General features: G+C 37.5%; 1 protein-coding gene across 16 annotated transcripts in view; it reads right to left on the bottom strand.

The window, feature by feature from the left end:
* NEBL (nebulette) overlaps nt 1–22,411 on the bottom strand; it is a 334,151-nt gene that overhangs the window by 96,764 nt on the left and 214,976 nt on the right. For 5 of the 16 annotated variants that reach the window (XM_070501303.1, XM_070501305.1, XM_070501307.1 and 2 more), the window contains 4 exons: nt 13,602–13,675; nt 11,653–11,724; nt 4,315–4,419; nt 2,576–2,686 (listed from right to left, as the gene is read on the bottom strand). The exons of 2 other annotated variants lie outside the window; for them this stretch is intronic. In XM_070501303.1, the coding sequence (XP_070357404.1) occupies nt 2,576–2,686; nt 4,315–4,419; nt 11,653–11,724; nt 13,602–13,607 (294 nt within the window). In that variant the 5' untranslated portion in view covers nt 13,608–13,675. Of the gene's footprint in view, nt 1–2,575; nt 2,687–3,097; nt 3,191–4,314; nt 4,420–11,652; nt 11,725–11,808; nt 12,248–13,601; nt 13,676–22,411 lie in introns of those variants that run through there. 9 more of the 16 variants (XM_014860150.3, XM_014860154.3, XM_014860153.3 and 6 more) reach the window with 7 other exon arrangements.

The following is a 22,411-nucleotide window of genomic DNA, read 5'->3' as shown; positions in this document are numbered from 1 at the left end:
ATGCCATAAAAACGTGAGAAAAGGTGTGCGCGTCCAAAGCAACGAGGATGTAAATATCTCAAAATGGTACCTTCCCAAGTAAGAATAAAGATAAGAATAGATTGTTTCTCTTCTTTCTTTATTGCATAATTGCTGCTTGTCACCTATCAAGTGTTGTGTTGTAATTATTTGCTTTATAAAGTAGTCCATACTATCAGCAAGTGGCTAGGTGACCAGATGTTGGCAGGAAGAAAAAAGGGCCTATTAGTCATGGTCAGCCATGCAGAATCCCGACAGCATATATTTTTAGCCTCATGTTGCACAGCTGAGATTAGCTTGCTGCCAAGTTGGTACACAGTGGACATTTAAACTTGTAATAATGAAGTACTTAAAGATGTTCTGCAGAGGACAACTATGCTCAGTATTTTTCAAAAGTGATCTATTTTCAGACTATTTTAAAGTTATGTAGGTATCCTCTACTTAAAAGTAAAAAGAGGGGCTGGCCCGGTGGCATAGTGGTTAAGTTCACATGCTCCGCTTTGGCAGCCTGGGTTCATAGGTTCAGATCCCAGGTGCGGACCTAGCACTGCTTGTCAAGCCGTGCTGTAGGGGTGTCCCAGGTAAAAGAGAGGAAGAATGGCACAGATGTTAGCTCAGCGACAATCTTCCTCAAGCAAAAAGAGGAAGATTGGCAACAGACGTTAGCTCAGGGCCAATCTCCCTCACAAAAAAAAAGCTAAAAGATTCTAGAGAAAGAAGTAACTTGTTTAATAAGACAAAGAAGGGTAGAAATGGTAAGAAAGAGGTGATACAGTACAGATAAGAACCCAGACTCTGGAGCCACTCATCCACGTTCACGTGCGGGCTCTGCCATTTATTTGCTGTACGACCTTGGGCAAGTTACTTAACCTCTCTGTGCTTCACTTTCCACATCTCCAAAATAAGCCTACTTCATGGAGTCGTGAGGATTAAATGATATAAATATATGTAAAATGCATAGAACAGTACCTGACACATAGTAAGCATTTCTATGTGTTGGCTATTATTATTAACCTAAAATGTAGCATGAAAAATATAAACTATGTCAAAGGAAACATTTTCTTGGAAAGGAAATTAATAAATTGAACAAAAATTCATTTTACAAGTAATTTTTTAAAATTTGTATTCAATTTCTTTAAATTAAAAAAAACAATGGTTCATTTTACAAGTATTTAAGGAACACTTTCTGTGTGCCAGGGACTGTCCTAAGCTCAGGGGAAGGGCAGGAAACAAGACAGATGAGGTCCTTGCTCTCTAAGGGAGCCCAGTAATAGATTAATAAAGTAACCCAAAAAAATCAGATTATGCCCTGAGGAAAACAAGAAAATAAATTGAGTGAGAAAGAGGTGAAATATTCTATTTTGAAATTCTGTTTTAAGAACTACAATAGGTTAAATGCATTAAGAATTTCTTACGTGTTGCTGTACTATTAAAGGACAATTACTTCTAAACTTTTGTGGAATCAAAATGAGTTTATGTGATGACAGTTCTTAGGTTCATCTGCAACCTGCAATCACTAAAATGGCCATTTCCACCTGATAGAGGCTCTTTCGGGGAGCCTGCGATATTCTAAGCCAAAAACACAATCCACAGAAAAGAAGTTCTGGAACCACTTGCCTCATTGATGGAGCAGAGACTTGTGGCTCCCGAATCTAACCATTAACTCTTTATGTGACTTTTTTTTGAGGTGTACTTAACACACAGTATTATGTTAGTTTCAGGTGTATAACACAGTGATTCAACATTTGCATACATTGTGAAATGATCACCACAATAAGTCTAGTTACGGTCTATCACCTTATAAAGGTCATACAATATTATTGACTATATTCCCCATGCTGTACTTTACAACCTCATGACTTTATTTTATAACTGGAAGTTCGTAATTCTAAATGCCCTTCACCCATTTCACCCCTTCCTCTCTGGTAACCACCAATCTGTTCTCTGTATCTATGGGTAGGGGTTGGGTTGGGTTGGGTTGGGTTTGGTTTTTAGAGTCCACATATAAGAGAAATCATATGGTATTTGTCTTTCTCTGTCTGACTTATTTCATTTAGTATAATACCCTCAAATTCCATCCATGTCGTGGCAAGTGGCAAGATTTCATTCTTTTTTGTGGCTGAGTAGTATTCCATTGTGTATATATACCACGTCTTCTTTACCCCTTCATTCATCAATGGACACTTAGGTTGTTTAAACAATCTTTATGTGACTTTTAATAAGCTACTGGAATGTTCTCCACTTAGAGATCACATGTTAAATAGGAAACTAGTTTAATATTTGCTATAAGATTTTAATCTAAGTAAATTGTCTGAATAGGATTAAAATCTGTTCTATTAATAGCAGTGAAGGAGACTAGGAAAAACAGCATCACGTGACCACAATAAACTTGCACGTCCCTTCCATTTCCTGCGATTCCATCAGGGACTACTGACAGCAGCACATGAAATATCAGTCGCTTCTATCTTTCATTTAATATCTAAGACAAACAACTTTTTAAACATGCTAAATAATTCATATTAGATCTACATAATATATATAATTTAGGAAATCACACCTCGCTCTGAAGCTTCGTAACTTCTCTTGCAAAGACACTGTCAATCGTTGCTGGCATCTGCTTATAAAGAGAATTGGAAAGGTCTGCCTTAATGGTGCCTTTGTATTTTGCCTAGAGGGAAGAAAGAAAAGAAAAAAATAACCATTCCTTTCTTTTTTACTGTGACTACTGAAAGAGAATGAAAAGAAACTTTCTTCAGACAGAATTAATTTAAAAATCGGAACACCATTTTAACTGTAGATACTGGACCTGATAAATATATTTGGAAAAGAGATCAATAAATCCAATTCACCATGGAGAAAATGTTAAAAGACACACACAAGAAAATAATGACTATTATTCTATTTAAACCCATGTACATTTCTCAAAGTACATCTATTTGCATGAATTGACAGTTTCATATGTTGGATCAGTGAAGAAAAACCTAAGAACAATGAGATATTCCAGAAAGTACAAGTCCTTAGACTCTCCTGGCTAGAACCTGAATGCAAAGACAGCATTCCTTTATCGAAGTCATCTTACCCTCCTTCTACCACGACGGGTGGTCAGCGGGCTTTTTTGCTGTTTCTGCAGCTTCCCACCTCCAGTCTGCACTGTCTCTAAGCGATCTCAATCCTTACTCAAAAAAAGAGAAACACTCATTCGCCATTTCCTCTTGGGAAACAGGTCCAAAGCAACACAACAGATTGCCCACTTCCATTTTTTTCATTCTGCACTTAACTCCTTCAGGAAAAAGACTCAATTACTAATTACAAACGCCAAGAATTTCTCTGCAGAGGAAAAGTAACAGCTCACACAAATAAACAAAACTGTGTTTTTCCTCACATGTTTACAACTCTGATCCTACTCCCACTCGGAGCTGGACTGGAGTGTTGATTTATCGAGCATATATCCTGTGTAAGCCTTGTGTTCCCACAACTCTTTAAATTTTGGTACTTAATAAAAGACAATTTACCAATTTTCTTCAAAATGTTTTCATGTTAGCAGAAATAATCCCGAGAATATCATGCTGATCTGTTTCAAAGGTAACTTACAAAACACTAGAGGTCAGTCATTTACAACACTACTTGATTCATTCTCAAGTTTCTCTCTTCTAAGTGACGTATTCAGACTACAGAAATGCCTCATCACTGCCATCACTGTTAACCTCGTGCTTTTTAATGGGACATGAACAGTGGTTCTAAATGCTCTCGGAAAGAGACTGATTTTTCAGGTGGAAAATGAATGTAGCGCATTTCTCACTCTATGGTTTCAGAATGGGTATCTCTGTTAAACTGATCCCCTACTCAAAATAGGTTAAATTGATTTAAAATTATTTACTAAAGATACCACTTTTAATGGAATCAGCTGGTAAATTTTACTTATTTTTAAAATGATATTCAATAATTTATACCTAATAAGTCTGTTAGAAAATAAAATAATGGAACTTCTAAAACGAACTATTTTGCCAGTACTTTCTAGTTATTGAATAAAAATATCCCTTTCCAAGAGTACTTCTACATAAATAAGAAAGGGGTGGAATCAAAATATAGACATATATAATAAAGTATATCAACCATAGACAGTAAAATATATCAATTTACACCAGTTAATTGACAGCATATATTACAGATTGTACAGATATTCCAATGTTCAGTTGTGCTTTCAAAAATATTATTCTCTAAATTTAATGCACAAATGTCTATCCACATACATAGAAAAAGAAAATGCAAGCTATTTTGCAAGTTTTGATACCTTACCTCAGAAATATAAGCGCCAATATTTTTTACGTGGTTTAGCATAGGAGTGTCAGTCACAAATGTACACTTGCCCTTAGACTTTTTATACTCTTCTTTATAATGGATCTAAAAGAGAATATTTACATAAGAAGAGAAGAAAAACAATTTTAATGTTCCTTTTTTGAAGAGAAGAATTAATTTGCCAAAGTCCACTTTCTGAAGTAAATACTCAAATGTGGAATGATGCTCAAAACAAGCCAGAGCAAATACACTGATACCCAGCACAGCACAGTAAAGGTGATGAGCATAGGAAGGCAAAAGTGTTCCTTAGATGAGCTGGGGTCCAGTTACTGTCAAGGACCGGGTATATTGGAACGAGTGTGACTATGGGCCCTGTCTGCCCAGCTTGCTCAGCATAATTCTTAAACATTCTCCATTTCCTTTGAACAAATGTCCTGGTTTATTGTTACTTTCAAGCCACTGACCATAACAGTGAAGCCTATGGTAAGAGAGAAACACAGCTTCTGACCTCTAGGTTTAAAACAAATAGTCATCAGGACAGATGTAACTCATTAAGAAGTGGAGGCAGAAATTAAACAAATAGAGATTACTATTAGCATCATTACCTATATATGCTGGATTAGAGGAAGAAGCTTAAATTGTGGCCACAATGGGCTTCCTGTTACTAATTAATTCTACTCAAATCAAATTTACCCAACTTATGAGCACCCTCTTCCTTCTCCTCTCCCCCAACAAGAGCAGAACCCGCCCATAAAGCTTGTCACATGGTGGAGATCATTCCAGAATGCCTCCTTGCTATGGGTAGGCAGATGGGCAAGACAAAATTCAGAGGTTTAGCTGAGCATGCTCACTTCTTCTCTCGAACTCACTAGTAAAATGAGTCACTTCTTTCCCCTTGGGCAGAGGCCAGAATTGTTACTCTGGGGAAAACCTGTCTGGAGCCAAAAGGAAGTCAGGAACTACGGAGAAGGACCTAAAAATGTCATCCCACGGTCAACACTAATTGCCGTCCAGTCTGAAAACTGGGGAGGCAAAACTTCTGACTAGTTGAAAGGATGAAGGTAATTTGCTAAAAGTTGTGTCACCCTGTAATAAACTCATGTTTATCCACCCAAGACTGTAAATACTTAGAGTGAAAAATGTGTCCCAGTTCAGATGATAAATTATATGCTCTCCCTAATTATAACCTAAAAGTGAAGTTTAATTGTATATACTACCTGGTTCTTAAAAGACATGACCAATATTGATGTTACACACTAAGCTTAGATGGAGATTTTACCAAATGCAAGCCTGATCTGAGGGGCAGTATTGGACCTGAGGTATGACCAGACAGGAACACAGTAAGTTATTTCTAAATACCATATTTCACTGCTGTGACTCTCAGATAGCAGATGCCTACCACATTAAACACTTGCTTTATTCATGAAATCAGCATTAGAACATATTTATCTTATCTGAGCACTAAATTACTTTTTTTTTTCTTCTCAGAGATTAGCCATAATTTTAGGTCTCTGCAAATCACCTTCCTCAGTTGCTAGTAATTAAATCGTTAATGGCAGTATGATAAATAGTAGGCTATTTTGATCATAAGGAGAAAAAAAAAGTAACTCCGTTATATAATTAAGTGTGAGAGAAAATAACTTATCATTAGGCTCATTATTTGGATCTTTTGCCACCATCTTTTCCCTGTCACAGTCACATTCTTCCCTGAGCGGTATGTGCCATGACTACAGGCCCCTGATAAGCTGTGACCCGAGGAGAATGTTCGGGACAGAAACACAGGATAAGGGTGAAGTATTTACTTCCTTTGCTATGCAGGCAGAGTTCAGTCTTAAGCGTGGTCTCCATTCCTTTCTTTGGTCTTTATTTAAAAGACACACAGACATGTATTTTTTGCTCATTGTCACTCATATTGTATTTCTAATGAATTTTACAATGTGAGTGACAATTAAGTGAATGATCTCAAATTTTACATAAAGAATGCCACGTATTAGTAGCCTTATCTATATACCAGGATAATAGGAAAAGACAGACACGAAAGGAAACTGTGCTGATGACTGACACAAAATCTGAGGTAAACCAAAAGTCACTGAGTTGACAGCCATTTCCTATTACGACCTTATAAATTTCCTATCACAACCATCGCCCCACCTATTGGACAGATTGCCTATCCAAGTCCCTTCTTTCCTAATAACAGAACCCAAATGTGTTTATGAGCATAGCCAGGCCCTGCCCCAGCCCCAGAGGACACATTGCTCTCAACCAGGCATGGTTTTCTCATTCCCCTGAGCTAGTGATCAGCCAGGAGAGGCCAGGTGCCCAGTTCTGGCCATGAGGCATGCATAGAAGTCTTCCCAGCAGTGTTACTGGTGTTTCTGGTATAGAGAGATTTTGCTGGCACAGCCCTTAGACTTTTGCCCTTCCACCTTTTCCATTCCCCAATCACAGGGGTGCAGCAGCAATGATGTCATCCTAAGGCAATAAGCCACCATACTAATGACAGCAGAGCAGAGGCAAAGCAGCCTGCGAGACAGAACTTCCACTGAACCAAGACTGGACCCCTGGCCTCCAGGCTTCACATGTGAAAAGAATAAACGTCTATTTGTTAAGCTTCTGTGCTAGGGTTTTCCTGTTACTTGAGGCCACCTGCACTCATAACCAATACACCAGTCAAATTATTTTCTAATTGGGAAAAAGAAGGGCAAAGTTGATGACTTAACGATCATGACGATACCCCAAATATTTACTTTCTGCTTTGACCTCATCCATTAATCCCACCATGTCTCAAACACAATTAGAGTTCAATTAGTTCAGCGGTGCCTCCTCCTCTTTGCCTGGCTTCTTTGACTTAGAATGAGATTAGCTAATGGCTGAAACGGGATGACAGATGTAGAAATGTGTGAGGGTATTTCCTTTAACAAGCATTCTTAACCACACGTATCTAGAAAGTCTTTTCACAAATGAAGCCATATTGGCTAAACGCAATAGACTCTGGAGGAAAGAACTGTGGCTCCACCACTCTGTGTGAACTGGGGCGCTCCCAGCCCAGCTGCTCTCCCAGGTTTGCTAACACAGTCGGAGCTTCCTCTGAAGGGGTAACCACAGAATCTAATGTTTTCAGCATCGGAAGGATTTACTCACAACAGATAATGTTCATTTGCCCGGAAAATGTTCTTTCTGCTGCCAGGTAGAGGAACACCCTAAGAGGTTTGAACCAAAACATTGAGTCAGAGGCTTCCTGCAGGTGTGGCCAAACTAGCCCTGCAGAGATTCTTTATGCCTAACCGACAAGAAACATAGAAAAGACTCCCTTTTAACCTAATATTTTTTGACCACCTGACAAAAGGCTCCTATAGGCATGATTCTGACAGCTCAAGAGAGTCGATTGGTTGGCTTGATTTATTCAGAGAAACGATCATAGTTGACGAACAGGACAAAAGACCCGAGAGAGAGGCTATCTGGGGAAATAAAAAGTGTTACAGGCTTAAAAAAAAAAAAAAAAAACCAAAGAGATTGCCTCAGAGGACCAGGAGTCTTTCAAGATTGGGGAGTGAGTAATGCCAAGGGAAGCCCCACACTATGGGCAGGGCAAGTGCAAAGCAGAAACTACATGGGGCAAAAAAAATTGAAAACTGCCTCATACTGATCCTCATATTGAAGCCACCTGACCTGAAACTCAGGCATTTCTTTCGATGGAGAAATCTAAACAGTCGGGGCTCCCCGGACTTATCTCTAGACCGATCTTGTTTAACATTTTCATAAATGATCTGGCAAGGGTGTGATATGGCAGAGGCTGCAGGTCTGCTGATGACCCCAAGCTCTCCCGGACAGTGAAATGGCAAGCTGAGAGAGATGAATGAACTGGGGAAGCTGTCAAAGGGCCGAGCAAGAGGACAGAAAACCACAGATCAGATTCCTCACTAGCAAGGCGAAAATCATTCAGACTACTATTAAGAGATGATGGGCCCTAAGCCATCAGCTACAAGTCAGAAATTAGGACCGAAAATGGCTGAGGATATGTTTCCATATCTAACAGCTTTCCACAGCCCCCAAGTCCAAGAAACTCCAAATATCATCACAGACGGTGCAGGAAGCAACGGGCAACATCACCTCATCCTACTCATAATCACAGGCCATTGACACCTGGGCCGCTGTGCACAGTGCTGGTTATTACATCCCAATAAATACACAAAAGCTAGAAGAGGTCCAAAGAGGGATAATCAGAATGACGAAGGGGATGTAGAAAGACGGCTCCATGAAGAGAAACCCATAAAACCACCCTTCTCATCTAAAAGCCGGAGCAGAGTGGCTACCAGTGGACTTAGCCTGAATCTGGTCCCTGCCCCTCTCTAAATGGGTGGCCTTGGGCAAGCTACTCAACCTTGGGTTTCACCACCTCTGAAGTGAGGCTCATAGAACCGATGGCACTGGCTTGCTGTGGCAGAGAATCCATAATATATGTGGAGTGCCTATCCCACAGCAGGAGAGGAAGAACATGATGGCGGCGAAAGCTTGGGAATCAGACAGGCCTGGTTGCAAATCGCGGGTCTCTAGATCACTAGCTGTGTGATTTGATCAACAGACTGTGAGGCTGCTGCTTAAAGCTGCAAGATGTTGGACCTTGCGAAGCAGGCAAACCATACCCCAAATGTACCTGGAGACACAGGCTGCCCACAGATAGCCTTTGAACAAACTAAAAGGCTCAGGTAAACATAGGGGTCCCCCTTTGGGATATAATGGATCACAAAACAAAATGAAGGGAATTGAAGGTGTGGCTTTAAATTTAAGGAGATCAAGGAAAAGACCAGAGCACTAAATTAAATTGGGGACACCAACAGATGGGCACCCTCAGAGGGTCATGCAGTCTTGACTGGAACCGCATTTAAGTCAGTGCAGCAACGCATCAATTTTTATATCGATTTTAGCTCCGTGAGTGATGCAACTTCAAATATACATCTTAGACAACCATCTAGTCATGCAGACAATGTAAGAGAGATATGAACTACAAATTCAAGTTCATCTGCTCCATATTAAAACATAGATGACACTGAGAGTGAATAAGCAAGTTATTATTTAATAAGACTTTTTATCTAAACTTCTAAAAACTAGAAATTTGATTTAGGCCAATACACAAAGTCCTTCCAGAAAGAAGGGTAAAGTAAAATTTGTTTTAAAAATGATAGTACAAACTCTTCATTTTTCTTTAGAAACACAAAAAGTAATTGTTCAGACCATTCCTCAGTAAATATAAAAATTCCAAAAATTAAACCAGTATCTTCCTAAGCATGGAATTCTACTTGGAAACAAAATGAGAACATGGACACACATACAAATTAGGCCACAGTAATATGATCTAAATATTTAAGGAGTACATTCTGTCATGCAACACAAATTTCCAATAAAAATAAATTACTCCCACGTGTTTGATTTCACCTACATGGGAGTGAAATAACACGGTTTCAGTTTTTGCAAAATGGTAAAGGCCATCGCCCTCACCACAAGGCTGGTTTTATAGCCACTGAGAAACAACGTTATCCAAAACAACGCCAACAAAATCACCTACTAACTAAAGTCGCCACTTTAGTTCCAATGGTTTATATGATATAATTTAGCTCAGCCACAATTACACTTCAACCCAACATAACAACACTGCAGGAAGTGCTGTCTCCAGAGTTACGAAACTTAAGGTTAAAATGGCAGCGTTACTATTACTGATATGAGTGTGATAAATAATAACAAAGCTAAGATAAACTTTGCATGGAAATCACAGTGAGAAAGAACACAGCAGAGCGGCTAAAAGAGAGGGCATTGTGTTCAAGTTCTGCTCCCCACTGCTTAACTGGGTGACCCAGGCAAGTTACTTAACCTCTCTGAGCCTTCGCTTCTTCACCTCTAAAATGAGAAGAAAGCAGAACCTACCTAACAAGCAGCAATGCCTGGCACATAGTACACAACAAATCTTAACTGTGGCCTATACTATTGTTGTTGTCATCATTTTATTATTATTATTACAGTTTACAAAGAACTTTCACATGCAGTAGCTTATGATATTAAGTAATCACACAAAGAAATACTTCATCTAAAATTTAATTACATCACATGTCAAATATATGGGAAAAGGAACAATTCCCACTATGCTTTGGCTCTTTTCAGCAAACCAGAGGGTGACAGAGAGCCACATATAAAACATGATTGGATGGATATGAAAGTCATTTACAGATGTAGTGGTTAATAACAGTTTAGCATCTCTTGAGTATTCACAACGTTCCAGCCAGTTTACTGAACATTTAAGATGTGTTACCATTACTTAATCTTGCTGTTATGACATTGCCCTTGAGGAACAGGGCCCCACTAGTTACAAAACCTGCCCAAGGTTACTGCTGGGTTGTCTCAGGCAAGTTGACTTCAGAGAACATGCCACCACACTACCCCACTGCCCAGGACGGGCTTCCTTTGAAAACTGTTGTAACATGCTCTAATCACATTGCTTATTAACAACAACAGAAACCACCAGTACCATGCTTGCCTCTCTAAATGAAGACGCAGGCACGTATTCACTTTTCAGGCGCCACCTTTCCTCTGTACCAGCAATTCTCTTACAACTGTTTCAATGAGGATCATCAAATTCTCATTCCTACTGAGGAATATTTTTCATTGTGCTTCCAGAATTTAGTTTACAAATCTACTGCAAACACATACATATATATGAGTTAAATTATTCTACAACTCTAGAATTCCCTTGAAATACACTATAAACTGACCCCAGTTACTGAAAGGAGTCACAACAAAAATATTCCTTTGGACTAATATCATCATCATCTAATTCAGGGTCTTAATATGCAGTTCAGTAATCCATGAATCCTAAATTGTAAATAAATGTTATGTGTGTAGAGATATACGCATTTTCCTGGTTTGGAAAACTATGGTATTCATTAGATTCCTCAAAATGTCCCCAAAATGTTTTAAAAAACCATTCACTTAGAGAAAGATCCTCCCAAAACAAATTATATCATTATATAAATTTTAAAAGGCTTTGGGGTTTTCAAATGAAATATGCTCTGAAATTCAATGGTTTATGACTCCATGGCAGAGTGACAGTGAAATTCATGAGGGACAGGATTCTGGATTAAGAACACGGAGATCTGCTCCCGCAGAAATTCTCTGCATGGGGGACCTTGGGGAAATCATCTCACATTTCTGGACTTAGTTCCATGATCTGGAAAATAACCGTGTTTTAACAGGTAATTTCGGGGTTTTCTCCCCAGCTCTATGATTCTATGACATAACAGTGCCACACACGCAACACAAAATAAGACAAAAATGCCTTAAATCACTTACATCACTAATGAGTTGAGTGCATTTTTTGGCCAATTCCATGCTCAGGTCGTCAATAACAGGCTTAAAGAATACCTGCCCGGAAAAAAAGGGAACATGTTTCTAATCAGCAACTTAGAGGAACAAACACCGTCCTTTAGCAGGTGACTTGCCACTCACCTTGTCTTCTTCATTTTCTTCTTCCCCTGTTTTTTCCTCCTCAGTTTCATCTTTTACATTCTCGAATACAGGGACCTTCATTTTTACTCTTTCTATATGTGTGCGTATATATATTTTTTATAATTCACCTTTGTATGTCCTACAGCACCCTTGAGATCTTGGAGTCTCTGCAGTTCTGCAGAAATGACCTTGCCCAGGCCTGCTCCCCACTTAGCTCACACTTCGCTCTCCTTATCACAACTGCCTGTGAGTGGATGGAACAGGATCGTGGAGGCCGGCCAGGGCTAGCCTCCCAAGTAGAAATAACCTTCTAACAGGCAAAATTCAATTTTCTGAACTTTTAAAGTCAACATTCTTTAAATTGGCTAAGAAATCCAAAAGAGACTATTTATTTATATTTCATTAATTCAATTCATTCATAAAGTAGCTTGAAAGGGACAAAGATTCTGGAAAAACTACTAAGCTATAACACTCAAGATAGCACAGTCCAAAAGCCTGTTATCTCAAAGATTCCTCAGTTCCATCTAAATAAAGCTTTCGCTGAAATGTCAGACATATCTCTTCTGATTTGGCAGAGTGAATCTGGATCATTCAAACTCATTTCATTAACCTAAATTAAATTTTTTTTATGAGACATACATGTACTTCTCACATTCTAAATAATACTCATATTAGCTGATTAAAGGCTGGTAATTTATTTTGAAAAGCCCTTTGAACCACTTCAAAGAATCTATTCTGAGATAATTATGACTGTTAATCTTATATTGCTATTGTATTATCTCCATTGTAAACATCATTAAACATGAGAAGCTGCAGTTAACATAGGTTGACATATCATTTAAGAATTCTAGAAACATCCTTTTTTCAAAAAACAATAATCATCCTCTTTCAATTCTGCCCACTGTGTTAATTTTTACAAATTTACTAGTTATTTGTATACTCCTCATTGTGTACCACATGCTTGGAAAAGTTTGGAAAAATAAACTATAACAATATTTATAATGTAGTATGTGTCATAATTTATATAATTAAAAATATATTTCTCAAAATAAACCCTTTAATGTCAATTTAAGCAATCCTAAGACATTACACGACTCATAATTCACCAATTTGGTTATTTAAATCCACATATGAATTAATATTTATAAAGTCATAGCAGATCAGTGTTGAATATAAACATTACTCTATAGTGAATGATGAAACTATTTATATAAAATACAACTTTATTCAAAATAATACATCATCCAAAGTGGCCAAGTATAATGCTGTTTTCTCTTAATATCATATCCAGTTTTAAATTTTTTTTTTTAAATTACCTTGGCTTTATTCTAGAAAATTGTTGGTCTTTTCATGAAACAATTTTGATACAGGCTAACTTAATGGCCTCCCATATCATGCTTATCAGCAAAATGCTAAAAAAGAAACGCCCCAAGGGTGCTAAATTTGGAAACCTTCACTTTAAACTAATAGCCATGCCATGCCCAGTGTCGAGAAGTCTACAAGGAAAGTCTCTGCATGTTCTATTTGTTCCATAAAGGAGCAGAATGTATGGGATCTGATTGTCTCACTTATGTCCTCTGACAAAAGAATATTCCTACACTCTACAGAAGATCCATTACATTATCTTTATTTGGAAGCGGGGAAGAGCAATTTCTGCAAGCTTTTCTTGCAAACCTCTAGAAGTATCGGGAGAAAATCTTGCCAAAGCTGCCTAAGATGCACCTCTTGGCTAGTGTTGGAGATGACAATACTTGTATTGTTCATGGTGATATCTATTTCCCATGGAGAATTACCTTCATCAGACTTCAACGGCTGCTATTTTTTCATTTCCCATCATGTAACAAGTTCTTACTGACTCTCCACTGTGCTGAAAGAAAACAATCTGTTGAGATTATGCACAAAAGTTTTGAAAGCAAAACCAAACACCATATGCAATGTGAACACAAATTTCCATTGAAGATTATTTGAGTCAGAATTTTAAAGCCACAGGGATCCTTAAGAAATCAATCCTATTAAAGCCCTCTCTTTTACAGAGGACAAAATTACGGTCATGATAAATTCTCTCTATCATTCACAAAGTTATTTAATGGAGCACTAGGACGAGAACTTAACCAGAACCTTATGTTCATTCATTCAAATAAGTGTTGTTATGCCAGGCACTGTGCTTGGTGTCGGAGACACAATGGTGAGTAAAACATCCTTTGTGCTAAGAGAAGGTAGGAAATAAAAAAATCCATCATTCAAGATTTGCTGGGTGGCAAGCTAGATAGATACATTATGACTTTTGATTGAATGCATCTTTTTTCCTTTCACCTATAATAAAAAACTCACGTAAAGTTTTTTCTAAAACATTTTAAGCCCTGTACTTTATCACAGCAGAGCTCTCTTGTCAATGGCTCCAAAATGCCATTTGGGGAATAAGAAGGAAGTGTTCTTCATGGATAGCTATCATGTTTCGAATTCCTTATCATCCTCTTTTTTTAAAAAAATCAAGTTAAGTGTTGTATTTTAATACATTTTTTCACCTTGGAGTGCCCCAAAAGAGAATGTCTGTATAGCTGCTAATCCATTTTACTCATTGAGTAAATTTTATGGTGTCTACTTTTTGCTTTAGTGCTCTACTCATGCCCTGATACAGAACGAGACCAAGATGGGGATCACATTACCTACAGCTGGACTCCCTCCTTTCAGATCTGGCTCTCCCACATCCTCTAGGGCAAATTATTTAATCCCGCTCTGCCTCTAATTCTCCATAGTTGAGCGAATAAACTGAATTGCTATAATTTTTCAAAAGCACTTCAAAAATAGTAAGCCCCAAGCCAGCCCTGATGGCCTAGTGGTTAAAGTTTGGCACTCTCGCTGCTTCAGCAGCCCGGGTTCATTTCCCAGTCACAGAACCACACCACCCATCTGTCAGTTGCCATGTTGTGGTGGCGACTCACACAGAACTAGAAAGACTTACAACCAGAATACACAACTATGCACTGGGGCTTTGGGGAGAGAAAAAAAACACCAGAAAGATTGGCAATAGATGTTAGCTCAGGGGGACTCTTTCCCTGGGGAAAAAAAAAATAGTAAAGTCCCTTACAAACACAAAATTTTTCAACTATCCAAAAAGGGTATACAATCACAGGAAAAACACTGGATATGAAAGGTTTTCTCCTTCGAAAGGGTAAGACTCTATACCATCAATATCTTTTTAAAGGTCAGAAGAGCCTCATAAAGAATAATAGCCTAAAGATAAGAGCTAACTTGTGTATGTATAATACAGAAGTCTTTCATCTCTTTATAGTTAGATATTTATGTAAAAGCAAATGTGTTTCCATAACAACTGCCAGGTCACATGGGTAATTCAGGTCTCAGGGACACAACCCCTGGCCAAGAAAACACGTCTATAGCTCCATCTTGAGTCATGCAGCCCTTGACTATCTTCGATGTTCTTAGGGTCACATGCGACAAGAATCTCTTGGGTTTTGACAAGCATCTCATACTTATTTCACTTTTTTCTCCTTTCTTTTTTTTCTAGCAATAGAACACGTGCTTTTCTCCAACATGGTCATGAGTAACTGGTAAACAAAAATCCATAAGAAACAATTGAGATAGATTGAGATTCAGTTCTGAGTTAAAGAAAACTTACAGAGCTAAACCAATTTCTTCCACTTTAAAAAAAGTAATTCAACATTTCTTATTATAAAATATCCCCCTAAATGGTTAGATGAGAAGGGAATTAGTTCATCTGACTTGCTGGCCTGCCTTGGCAGTCTTTTCACATATCATTGTTAGTTGCCTAGGTTTTTCTGATGACTATCCGCCAGAAAGTTCTTGCTTCTCAGTTGAATCTCTGATTATTTTACTTTTGCCTCATATAATTCCTCATCATTTGGCATCTGCCCAAAAGAGAACTTTACTAATAAATGAAGGGGAGAAATCATTTCTCAAAACAAGAAATGTAAGCTCTCTAGGGCAATTTGTCTTCTTTATAAAAGTTCTGTTTGATATTAGCTCAATCTATTTTTACAATTTACAGTCATCAAGCCTATCTTCTTTTTAATGGCTATTTCATTACTGATTGGTAATTAGAAATCAAAAGAATACAAAGCAACCCGTATAACTGTCATCATTACCAATTATGCCGTTAAAATAAGACGTAATAGAGTGTTTTTCTGTATTCATATTGCTATTTTCACAAATGTAGATCCTATTGACAAATGAGAGCCACATATCTAGACCGGCATCGGAGGAAAAGAACAAGAAACTGCAAATAAGTTTTAACACAACAATTTCCAGGTTGGGATGCCAAAATTAAAATATCTATTCTTCTAAATAGATTGACAGGGAAAAAAAGAGTATTCTTATTCAGAGTCTACATTAACATAAGTACCCAGTGAACTGAAAGACTTTGGTCTAATTCGAGATTACTTGAGGTAATTAGTTCAGTTTTAATAACAATGAAGCTAATACCTTAAACATGTCCCCAGTCCTTAAGGGTCAGGAATGATCAAAGGGCTTGGCTACCCCAAAAAGCATCCCTTTCTTAGAGTTTTGTGTGAGATGTCTCAGGAAAAATTGTGAAAGACTTTGAAACTGGTGAAAAAAAAGATTACCTCGTGTCATATCTAGTGTTATCTTCTGGCTAATTTGGACTTTCAGTGTCTTTGAACTACTTTATGACTCCATAAACTGTGAAAAACTGATAACCATGCTAATGAGTCTTTATCCATACAAATGCAAATTAACTGTGTCCTGGGGAAAAGCAATTGATTATTGCCTTGTTGATAAACCCTTTTTGTGTCTACTTGTAAATTCATTTCAGCATTCCTTATTACTCATTTATGTGTAGTTCTTCAAATTCACCTTTGAACCAACTGTAACATCTTACTGGTGCCCTCGTTAATTAATGAGTTAAAATCTTTGAAATGTGTTCATTTAATGTTATATTAGAGTCATGATTTCACCATTTTTTAAAAAAATTCTTTAACAGATGCAAAGGATTTAATTATCCTCATTGCTTTCTCATTCAGCAAAAATAGAAAGAGAAGGCATTATTGGATAAAGCCCTATTCTCTCAATTGTGAAATATAGATGTAACAATTTTTGGTGTTTATTGAAATTAGCTTTTTGTTTTGCTTTGTTTTGGGGTCTATCTCCCGTGACTATTGACAAATGCCACATGTGTGCTTGCGTATATGTATCTTCACACGCAAAACACACACATGCACCCAAGCAGAGTTAATTCACCACAGCTGCCAGTTCCCTCTTGAAAAGCATACAAGGCTTCAATAAATGCAAAGACTTAATTACTTCTCACATCTGGAAAAACTTGAATATGAGAGTGGATTTATTGAAGAAGCTCTTTGCTTGGCTGTCAACACCATATCAAGAGCCAGAGAGCGAGCCGGCTTGATCACTGTTGGCGGTTCTTTAACCCTTCAGAGATGCATGTTCCACCAACGAATTCATAACATGTCCCGCTTACATGATTTATGAATTTTATGAAAACACACTAAAGTAAATAATTTCCGAGTCACTTGTGGAGAAAAACTGTTTTTGTCATGTTTCCAGGGGGAAAATCATATATTAAAAGTGCAAATAATGAGGAAATCCTTACATTCAACGAAAAAAAGGAAAGGCTTTGGGGTTGTAGAGCTTATTGAAAACAGCCGTTAGAACAATAACTTACATAAACACACGCAAAACTAGACAATTCAACCCTCTTTGGAGAAAGTGTAATTATGTTTCTAAAAGAGAAGTAGGGGAGTTATATGAATTCATAGCAAGAAGATTTAGCAGAAACCAAGGAAGGGGCAAATCTCCCCCTCGAGAAGACATTTAAGCCGGAATTAGGCAAAGGGACGGGATATAGGGAAGACATCCAAAGAGAATTTGCGAACACCCAGAAGCAAGAGTTGGAGGAACCAAAAGTTCAGTGTCACTGGAGAACACAATGGAGGGCGATGAGAGCAGCACAGCAGCAAGCAGCATCCAGCCACAGTGACCGCAGGGAGAAACTGCTGAAGGAAATGCATGGAAATCACTTATCCTAACACAAAAAGCTTAAGCCAGTTTGAACCAGGAACCCTTTACAAATAACACATTTCCTGGTCAATTAACTGCGGAAACAGCAACTTGACACCACTCTATTGCTTTCCTACACCTTGAATTTAATTTTTACCCCTTCATTTTATCATTAGCCAGTTGAAATACTCTTTGTATATCTGGCCTTTACGAAAATTCATAGTGAAGAAATTATTCCCAGGTTTATTCATCTAATGAAGAAAAATATTCAAGGGAAATACATTTGTATTACATATAGCCCAAAATAAATGGAATTTATGTTAAACGTGTTTATGATATAAATTTCACACTTCTACATTTCTACAGTTTTATTATTGAAATGCACCTATTTCTTCCTACTCTTTCTGAAATAATTGGTATCAATGTTTCTATGTGAACCCTGAGCATCGAACTATAATATCTACATTCACCAAGGATTTCTTCTATCCTGAAATCATGATTTCATCATAGTTTCAGTTAGGAAAAACAACACAAATGATGCTCACAAGTTCAGAACTTGTTTTTTTGAGGAATATTAGCACTGAGCTAACATCTGTGCCAATCTTGCTTTATTTTGTACGTGGGATGCTGCCACAGCATGGCTTAATAAGTAGTGCATAGGTCCACATCTGGGATCCAAACCTACAAACCCCAGGCTGCCAAAACAGAGCACACGAACTTAACCACTATGTCACCAGGCTGGCCCCACAAATTCAGAACTTTTGAAGCAGTAATTCCTGAGTCTTATTCCAATCGTTTCCATGGAGTTTCTCTACGTGTAACTCACAATAAGATCACATCAAAATAAGATTACAATTAAAGTAAATGTATCATTAAAACAGCTATAGGCTGATGTTTTAAAATAATTGGTGCCCTTTGAATAGTGAGAACTAGTTTAACATACATTGGTACTTTCTCTCTGAGGACTTATTATTTAACGAGTGTGTGTCTATCTTCATTCATTCATTTCACAAATATTTCTTGTATGCATTCCATGAGCCAGGCATTATTTTAATCTCCTCAGATAATCAATGAACAAAATCAATGAAAATCCCTACCCTTCTCTCCTATTTCAATCATATATTTATTCATCAAATATTTATTGAGCATCTACTTCATGCCATGCACTGTACTAAGCTTTGCATCTCCAGTATATTTCAGATACTGAATACAAGTTATAGTCAATATTCACTAGTATATTTAGTTAAAAATACATATTTTCTTAGACTATGATAAAATTTGTTGGACTTATAAAAGCTGCATTTTCAAGAAAGTAGCAGCATGTTTTAAAGAATTTTTAATAATGTTCAAATAATTTTGTAGATAGCAATTTTCTACCCTATTTTATATACTATTTATATCTATAGATGGTTTCCTCCATCCTTTTTTCTCAAATTGCATATGCAAAATTTTCTTTCATAACCCTAATATGCTTGGCATATTTTTGATTTGCTCATAAAGTGACATCCCTCAGGCAATTTCCATCTCTGATGTTTTAACTATTTCTTACATCATTATCTGGAGCAGCTTTGTCCAGCAGAAATATAATATGAGCCACATATGTAATTTTAAATATTTCAGTTGCCACATTAAAAACAGAAACAGATTAAATTGATTTTAATAATATATTTTATTTAGCTCAATATATCCAGAATATTATCATTTGAAAATACAATCAGTATAAAAAGCACTGAGATTTTTTTTATTTATAGTAAGTCTTTGAAATCGAGTGTGTTTTAATTTTACACTTACAGCACATCTCAATTCAGATGAGTCATGTTGGATAGTGGCTACCATGTTGGACAGTGCAGCTGTAGAGTGATGCTGTAAGACTGGAAATCATTAGCTATTTTTCATTTTGATCATATATACCTCAAATGTCAAAAAAAAAAACATTTAAAATTAAACTTCTTAAGATGAGAATTTCAGAATCCTAATAAGCAAAGAATAAAAACGGCACCCTATTTAAGTTTCTAGACCTATTTAAATCAGAGTCCTCTGTAAGGGAATGTATTTCGTTAAAGGCTTATATTGTTATCATAAATAATGAATCAACTCTTTAAATTATATTTTAATTAACTTCACCAAAGGTGTATATGCAAAATGCTATCTTGTTTCATTAATGAGAATGACATATATAAAGTCCCAGCACAGGTTTCAGGATATTCACTCTTTAATTATCTATCTAAGAAACAGATAATTATGAGTGAATAATAAATATCCATTCTTTATTTCTCGATCTAAATAGCAAAAAGTCCAAATAGTGAAATATCCTCCATAGATACTCCCATTTTTAACTCATATAACCCAATTTAAAACACACCAGCAATTTGCTCATCAATTTGGCTAGGTAAATCCTTTTTTAAACCACGTTGTAAAGCAACGTCACAGTGAAGTATGAGATTTTAATAAATAGGTTGCCAGTTGATTTAAAGAATCTAAATGTTTGACTGAAACGAGATTTTCCCATTAAAAACTTTACATTTTCAAATACTCAACAGAAAAGACCTTGAGCAATGAGGGGTAACACAGTATCTCTTATTTCTGTTCCACAGAGGACGTAGCTTCCTTCCTTGATGGAGCCAGTAAAACAGATATTTTTAAAGTGCTTGGATCTTTAATAATATTCAAATGCAACGAAGTGTTCTGAATCTAAAAACACTGTTAATGTAAAATGATATCCAAGGTCTTAAATTTTATTCATGCTATTCCTCATCCAAGCACTGCTGAAAATTTTGGAGCAAGATGAACCCTATATGAAAGTGGAGGTGGCAGTCCAGAACTCTTAGCAGCCCCCTCTACTGGCCCCTACCAGGTACTGCAAGAGGGCACAAAACGGTGACCACTGTACGCCAAGCACTGTGTCATGGGCTTTACGTGTAGAATCTCATTTAATCCTCACAACATCCACTCCACAGATGAGACACTGAGACTTAGACCGATAATTCACACAAGTTCTCACAATCAGAGATTCAAACCCAGGTCGGTACTGCTGCAATTTGCATCAAACCTACTAGACCACAGAGCAGCAGTACACAAAACTGACTTTTATTTCTTTCTGGTAGTGATGTTATTTTCTATTACATTTTCCAATTTCCAACTTCAAAGGCATTGTCATCACTGGTGGTTATTTAAAGGAAAAGTACTTGTGGTATGGAGACAATCTGGTTCTCACGATCAGCAAAAATAAGACTCCCCAGGAGTTAGAAGCAGTGACAAAAGCAGGTAATAATGAAAGCATTATGAGCATCCCTGACCTGGCAGGAACCTAATTTGAGAAGCTTTCGTGCTTTTCATTCATTAATGGTACATTTATAAGCAGTAGTGAGCTGGAAAATATTTTACAACCATCTCTCCCAGGGAAAGGAAGGAAGGAAGGCAGGGAGGGAGGGAGAGAGAGAGAGGCCCAATTGGCTCAGGTGAGCTGATGTGAGCTGCTCCACAAAGCGCTGTTAAGTAACAGCAGCCTATATCTCCCAGTAAATGGACCAAGGGTTGCCAGTCAACCTACAAGACTAGTCTTCCAATGTTTTTATTGTGGTCTGACCAACAAGTCCTCTTTTATTTTTTTAAAGATTGGCACCTGAGCTAACAACTGTTGCCAATCTTTTATTTTTCTTCTTCTTCTTCTTCTTCTCCCCAAAGCCCCCCCAGTACATAGCTGTTTACTCTAGTTGTGAGTGCCTCTGGTTGTGCTATGTGGGACACCACCTCAGCATAGCCTGATGAGCGTGCCACGACTGCGCTTAGGATCCGAACCAGCGAAACCCTGGGTGGCCCAAGCAGAGTGTGCGAACTTAACCACTCGGCCACGGGGCCAGCCCACCCAAATTTTTTCTTCTTCTTCTTCTTTATGGTTTTTTATTTTTGCTGAGGAAGATTCACCCTGAGCTAACATCTGTTGCCAATCTTCCTCTTTTCACTTGAGGAAGATTGTCCCTGAGCTAACATCCATGCCAGTCTTCCTCTATTTTGTAGGTGCATTGCTTCCTCAGCATGGCGGCTGATGAGTGGTGTAGGTCCACACCCGGGAACTGAACTCAGGCTGCCAAAGTGTAGGGCGCCGAACTTAACCACTAGGCCACGGGGCCAGCCTCTAATCTTCCAAATTTTGAAATAGGCATTTCAAGGTATACCATTATGCCCTATTCTTTTCCTTACCTGTATGTTCATAAAATCATTCTAAAGAATAAGATTTCAGATTTAAGCAGCACTTCTTCTCTAGTGATCAGCAGATATGATAAAGTCTGTGTTTGTATTACTCTTAAAGGTGATCCAGATGGATATAAGATATTGCACACACGAATGAAGAAAGTGGAATGGAAAATAATTTAAGAGGCAGATTTTATTGTATCCAAACAGAGCCTACCCTTTCTAAAGAGCTACCTTGACACCCAAAAAGATCTGGTGAGTTTCCTTTTAACGAGATTCAATACATAACAATGTACAACATAGTAAGTATTCATTGAAAGTGTGATAGTGGTGACTTTTATATTATGTATTCTCTGATTTATACAAAACTGATGAAGATAATTTACAAAAAAACTGA

Source organism: Equus asinus, chromosome 29 (genome assembly GCF_041296235.1).
Source record: "Equus asinus isolate D_3611 breed Donkey chromosome 29, EquAss-T2T_v2, whole genome shotgun sequence".
NCBI classification, from domain to species: domain Eukaryota; kingdom Metazoa; phylum Chordata; class Mammalia; order Perissodactyla; family Equidae; genus Equus; species Equus asinus.
This window is presented reverse-complemented; position numbering and strand designations above follow the sequence as displayed.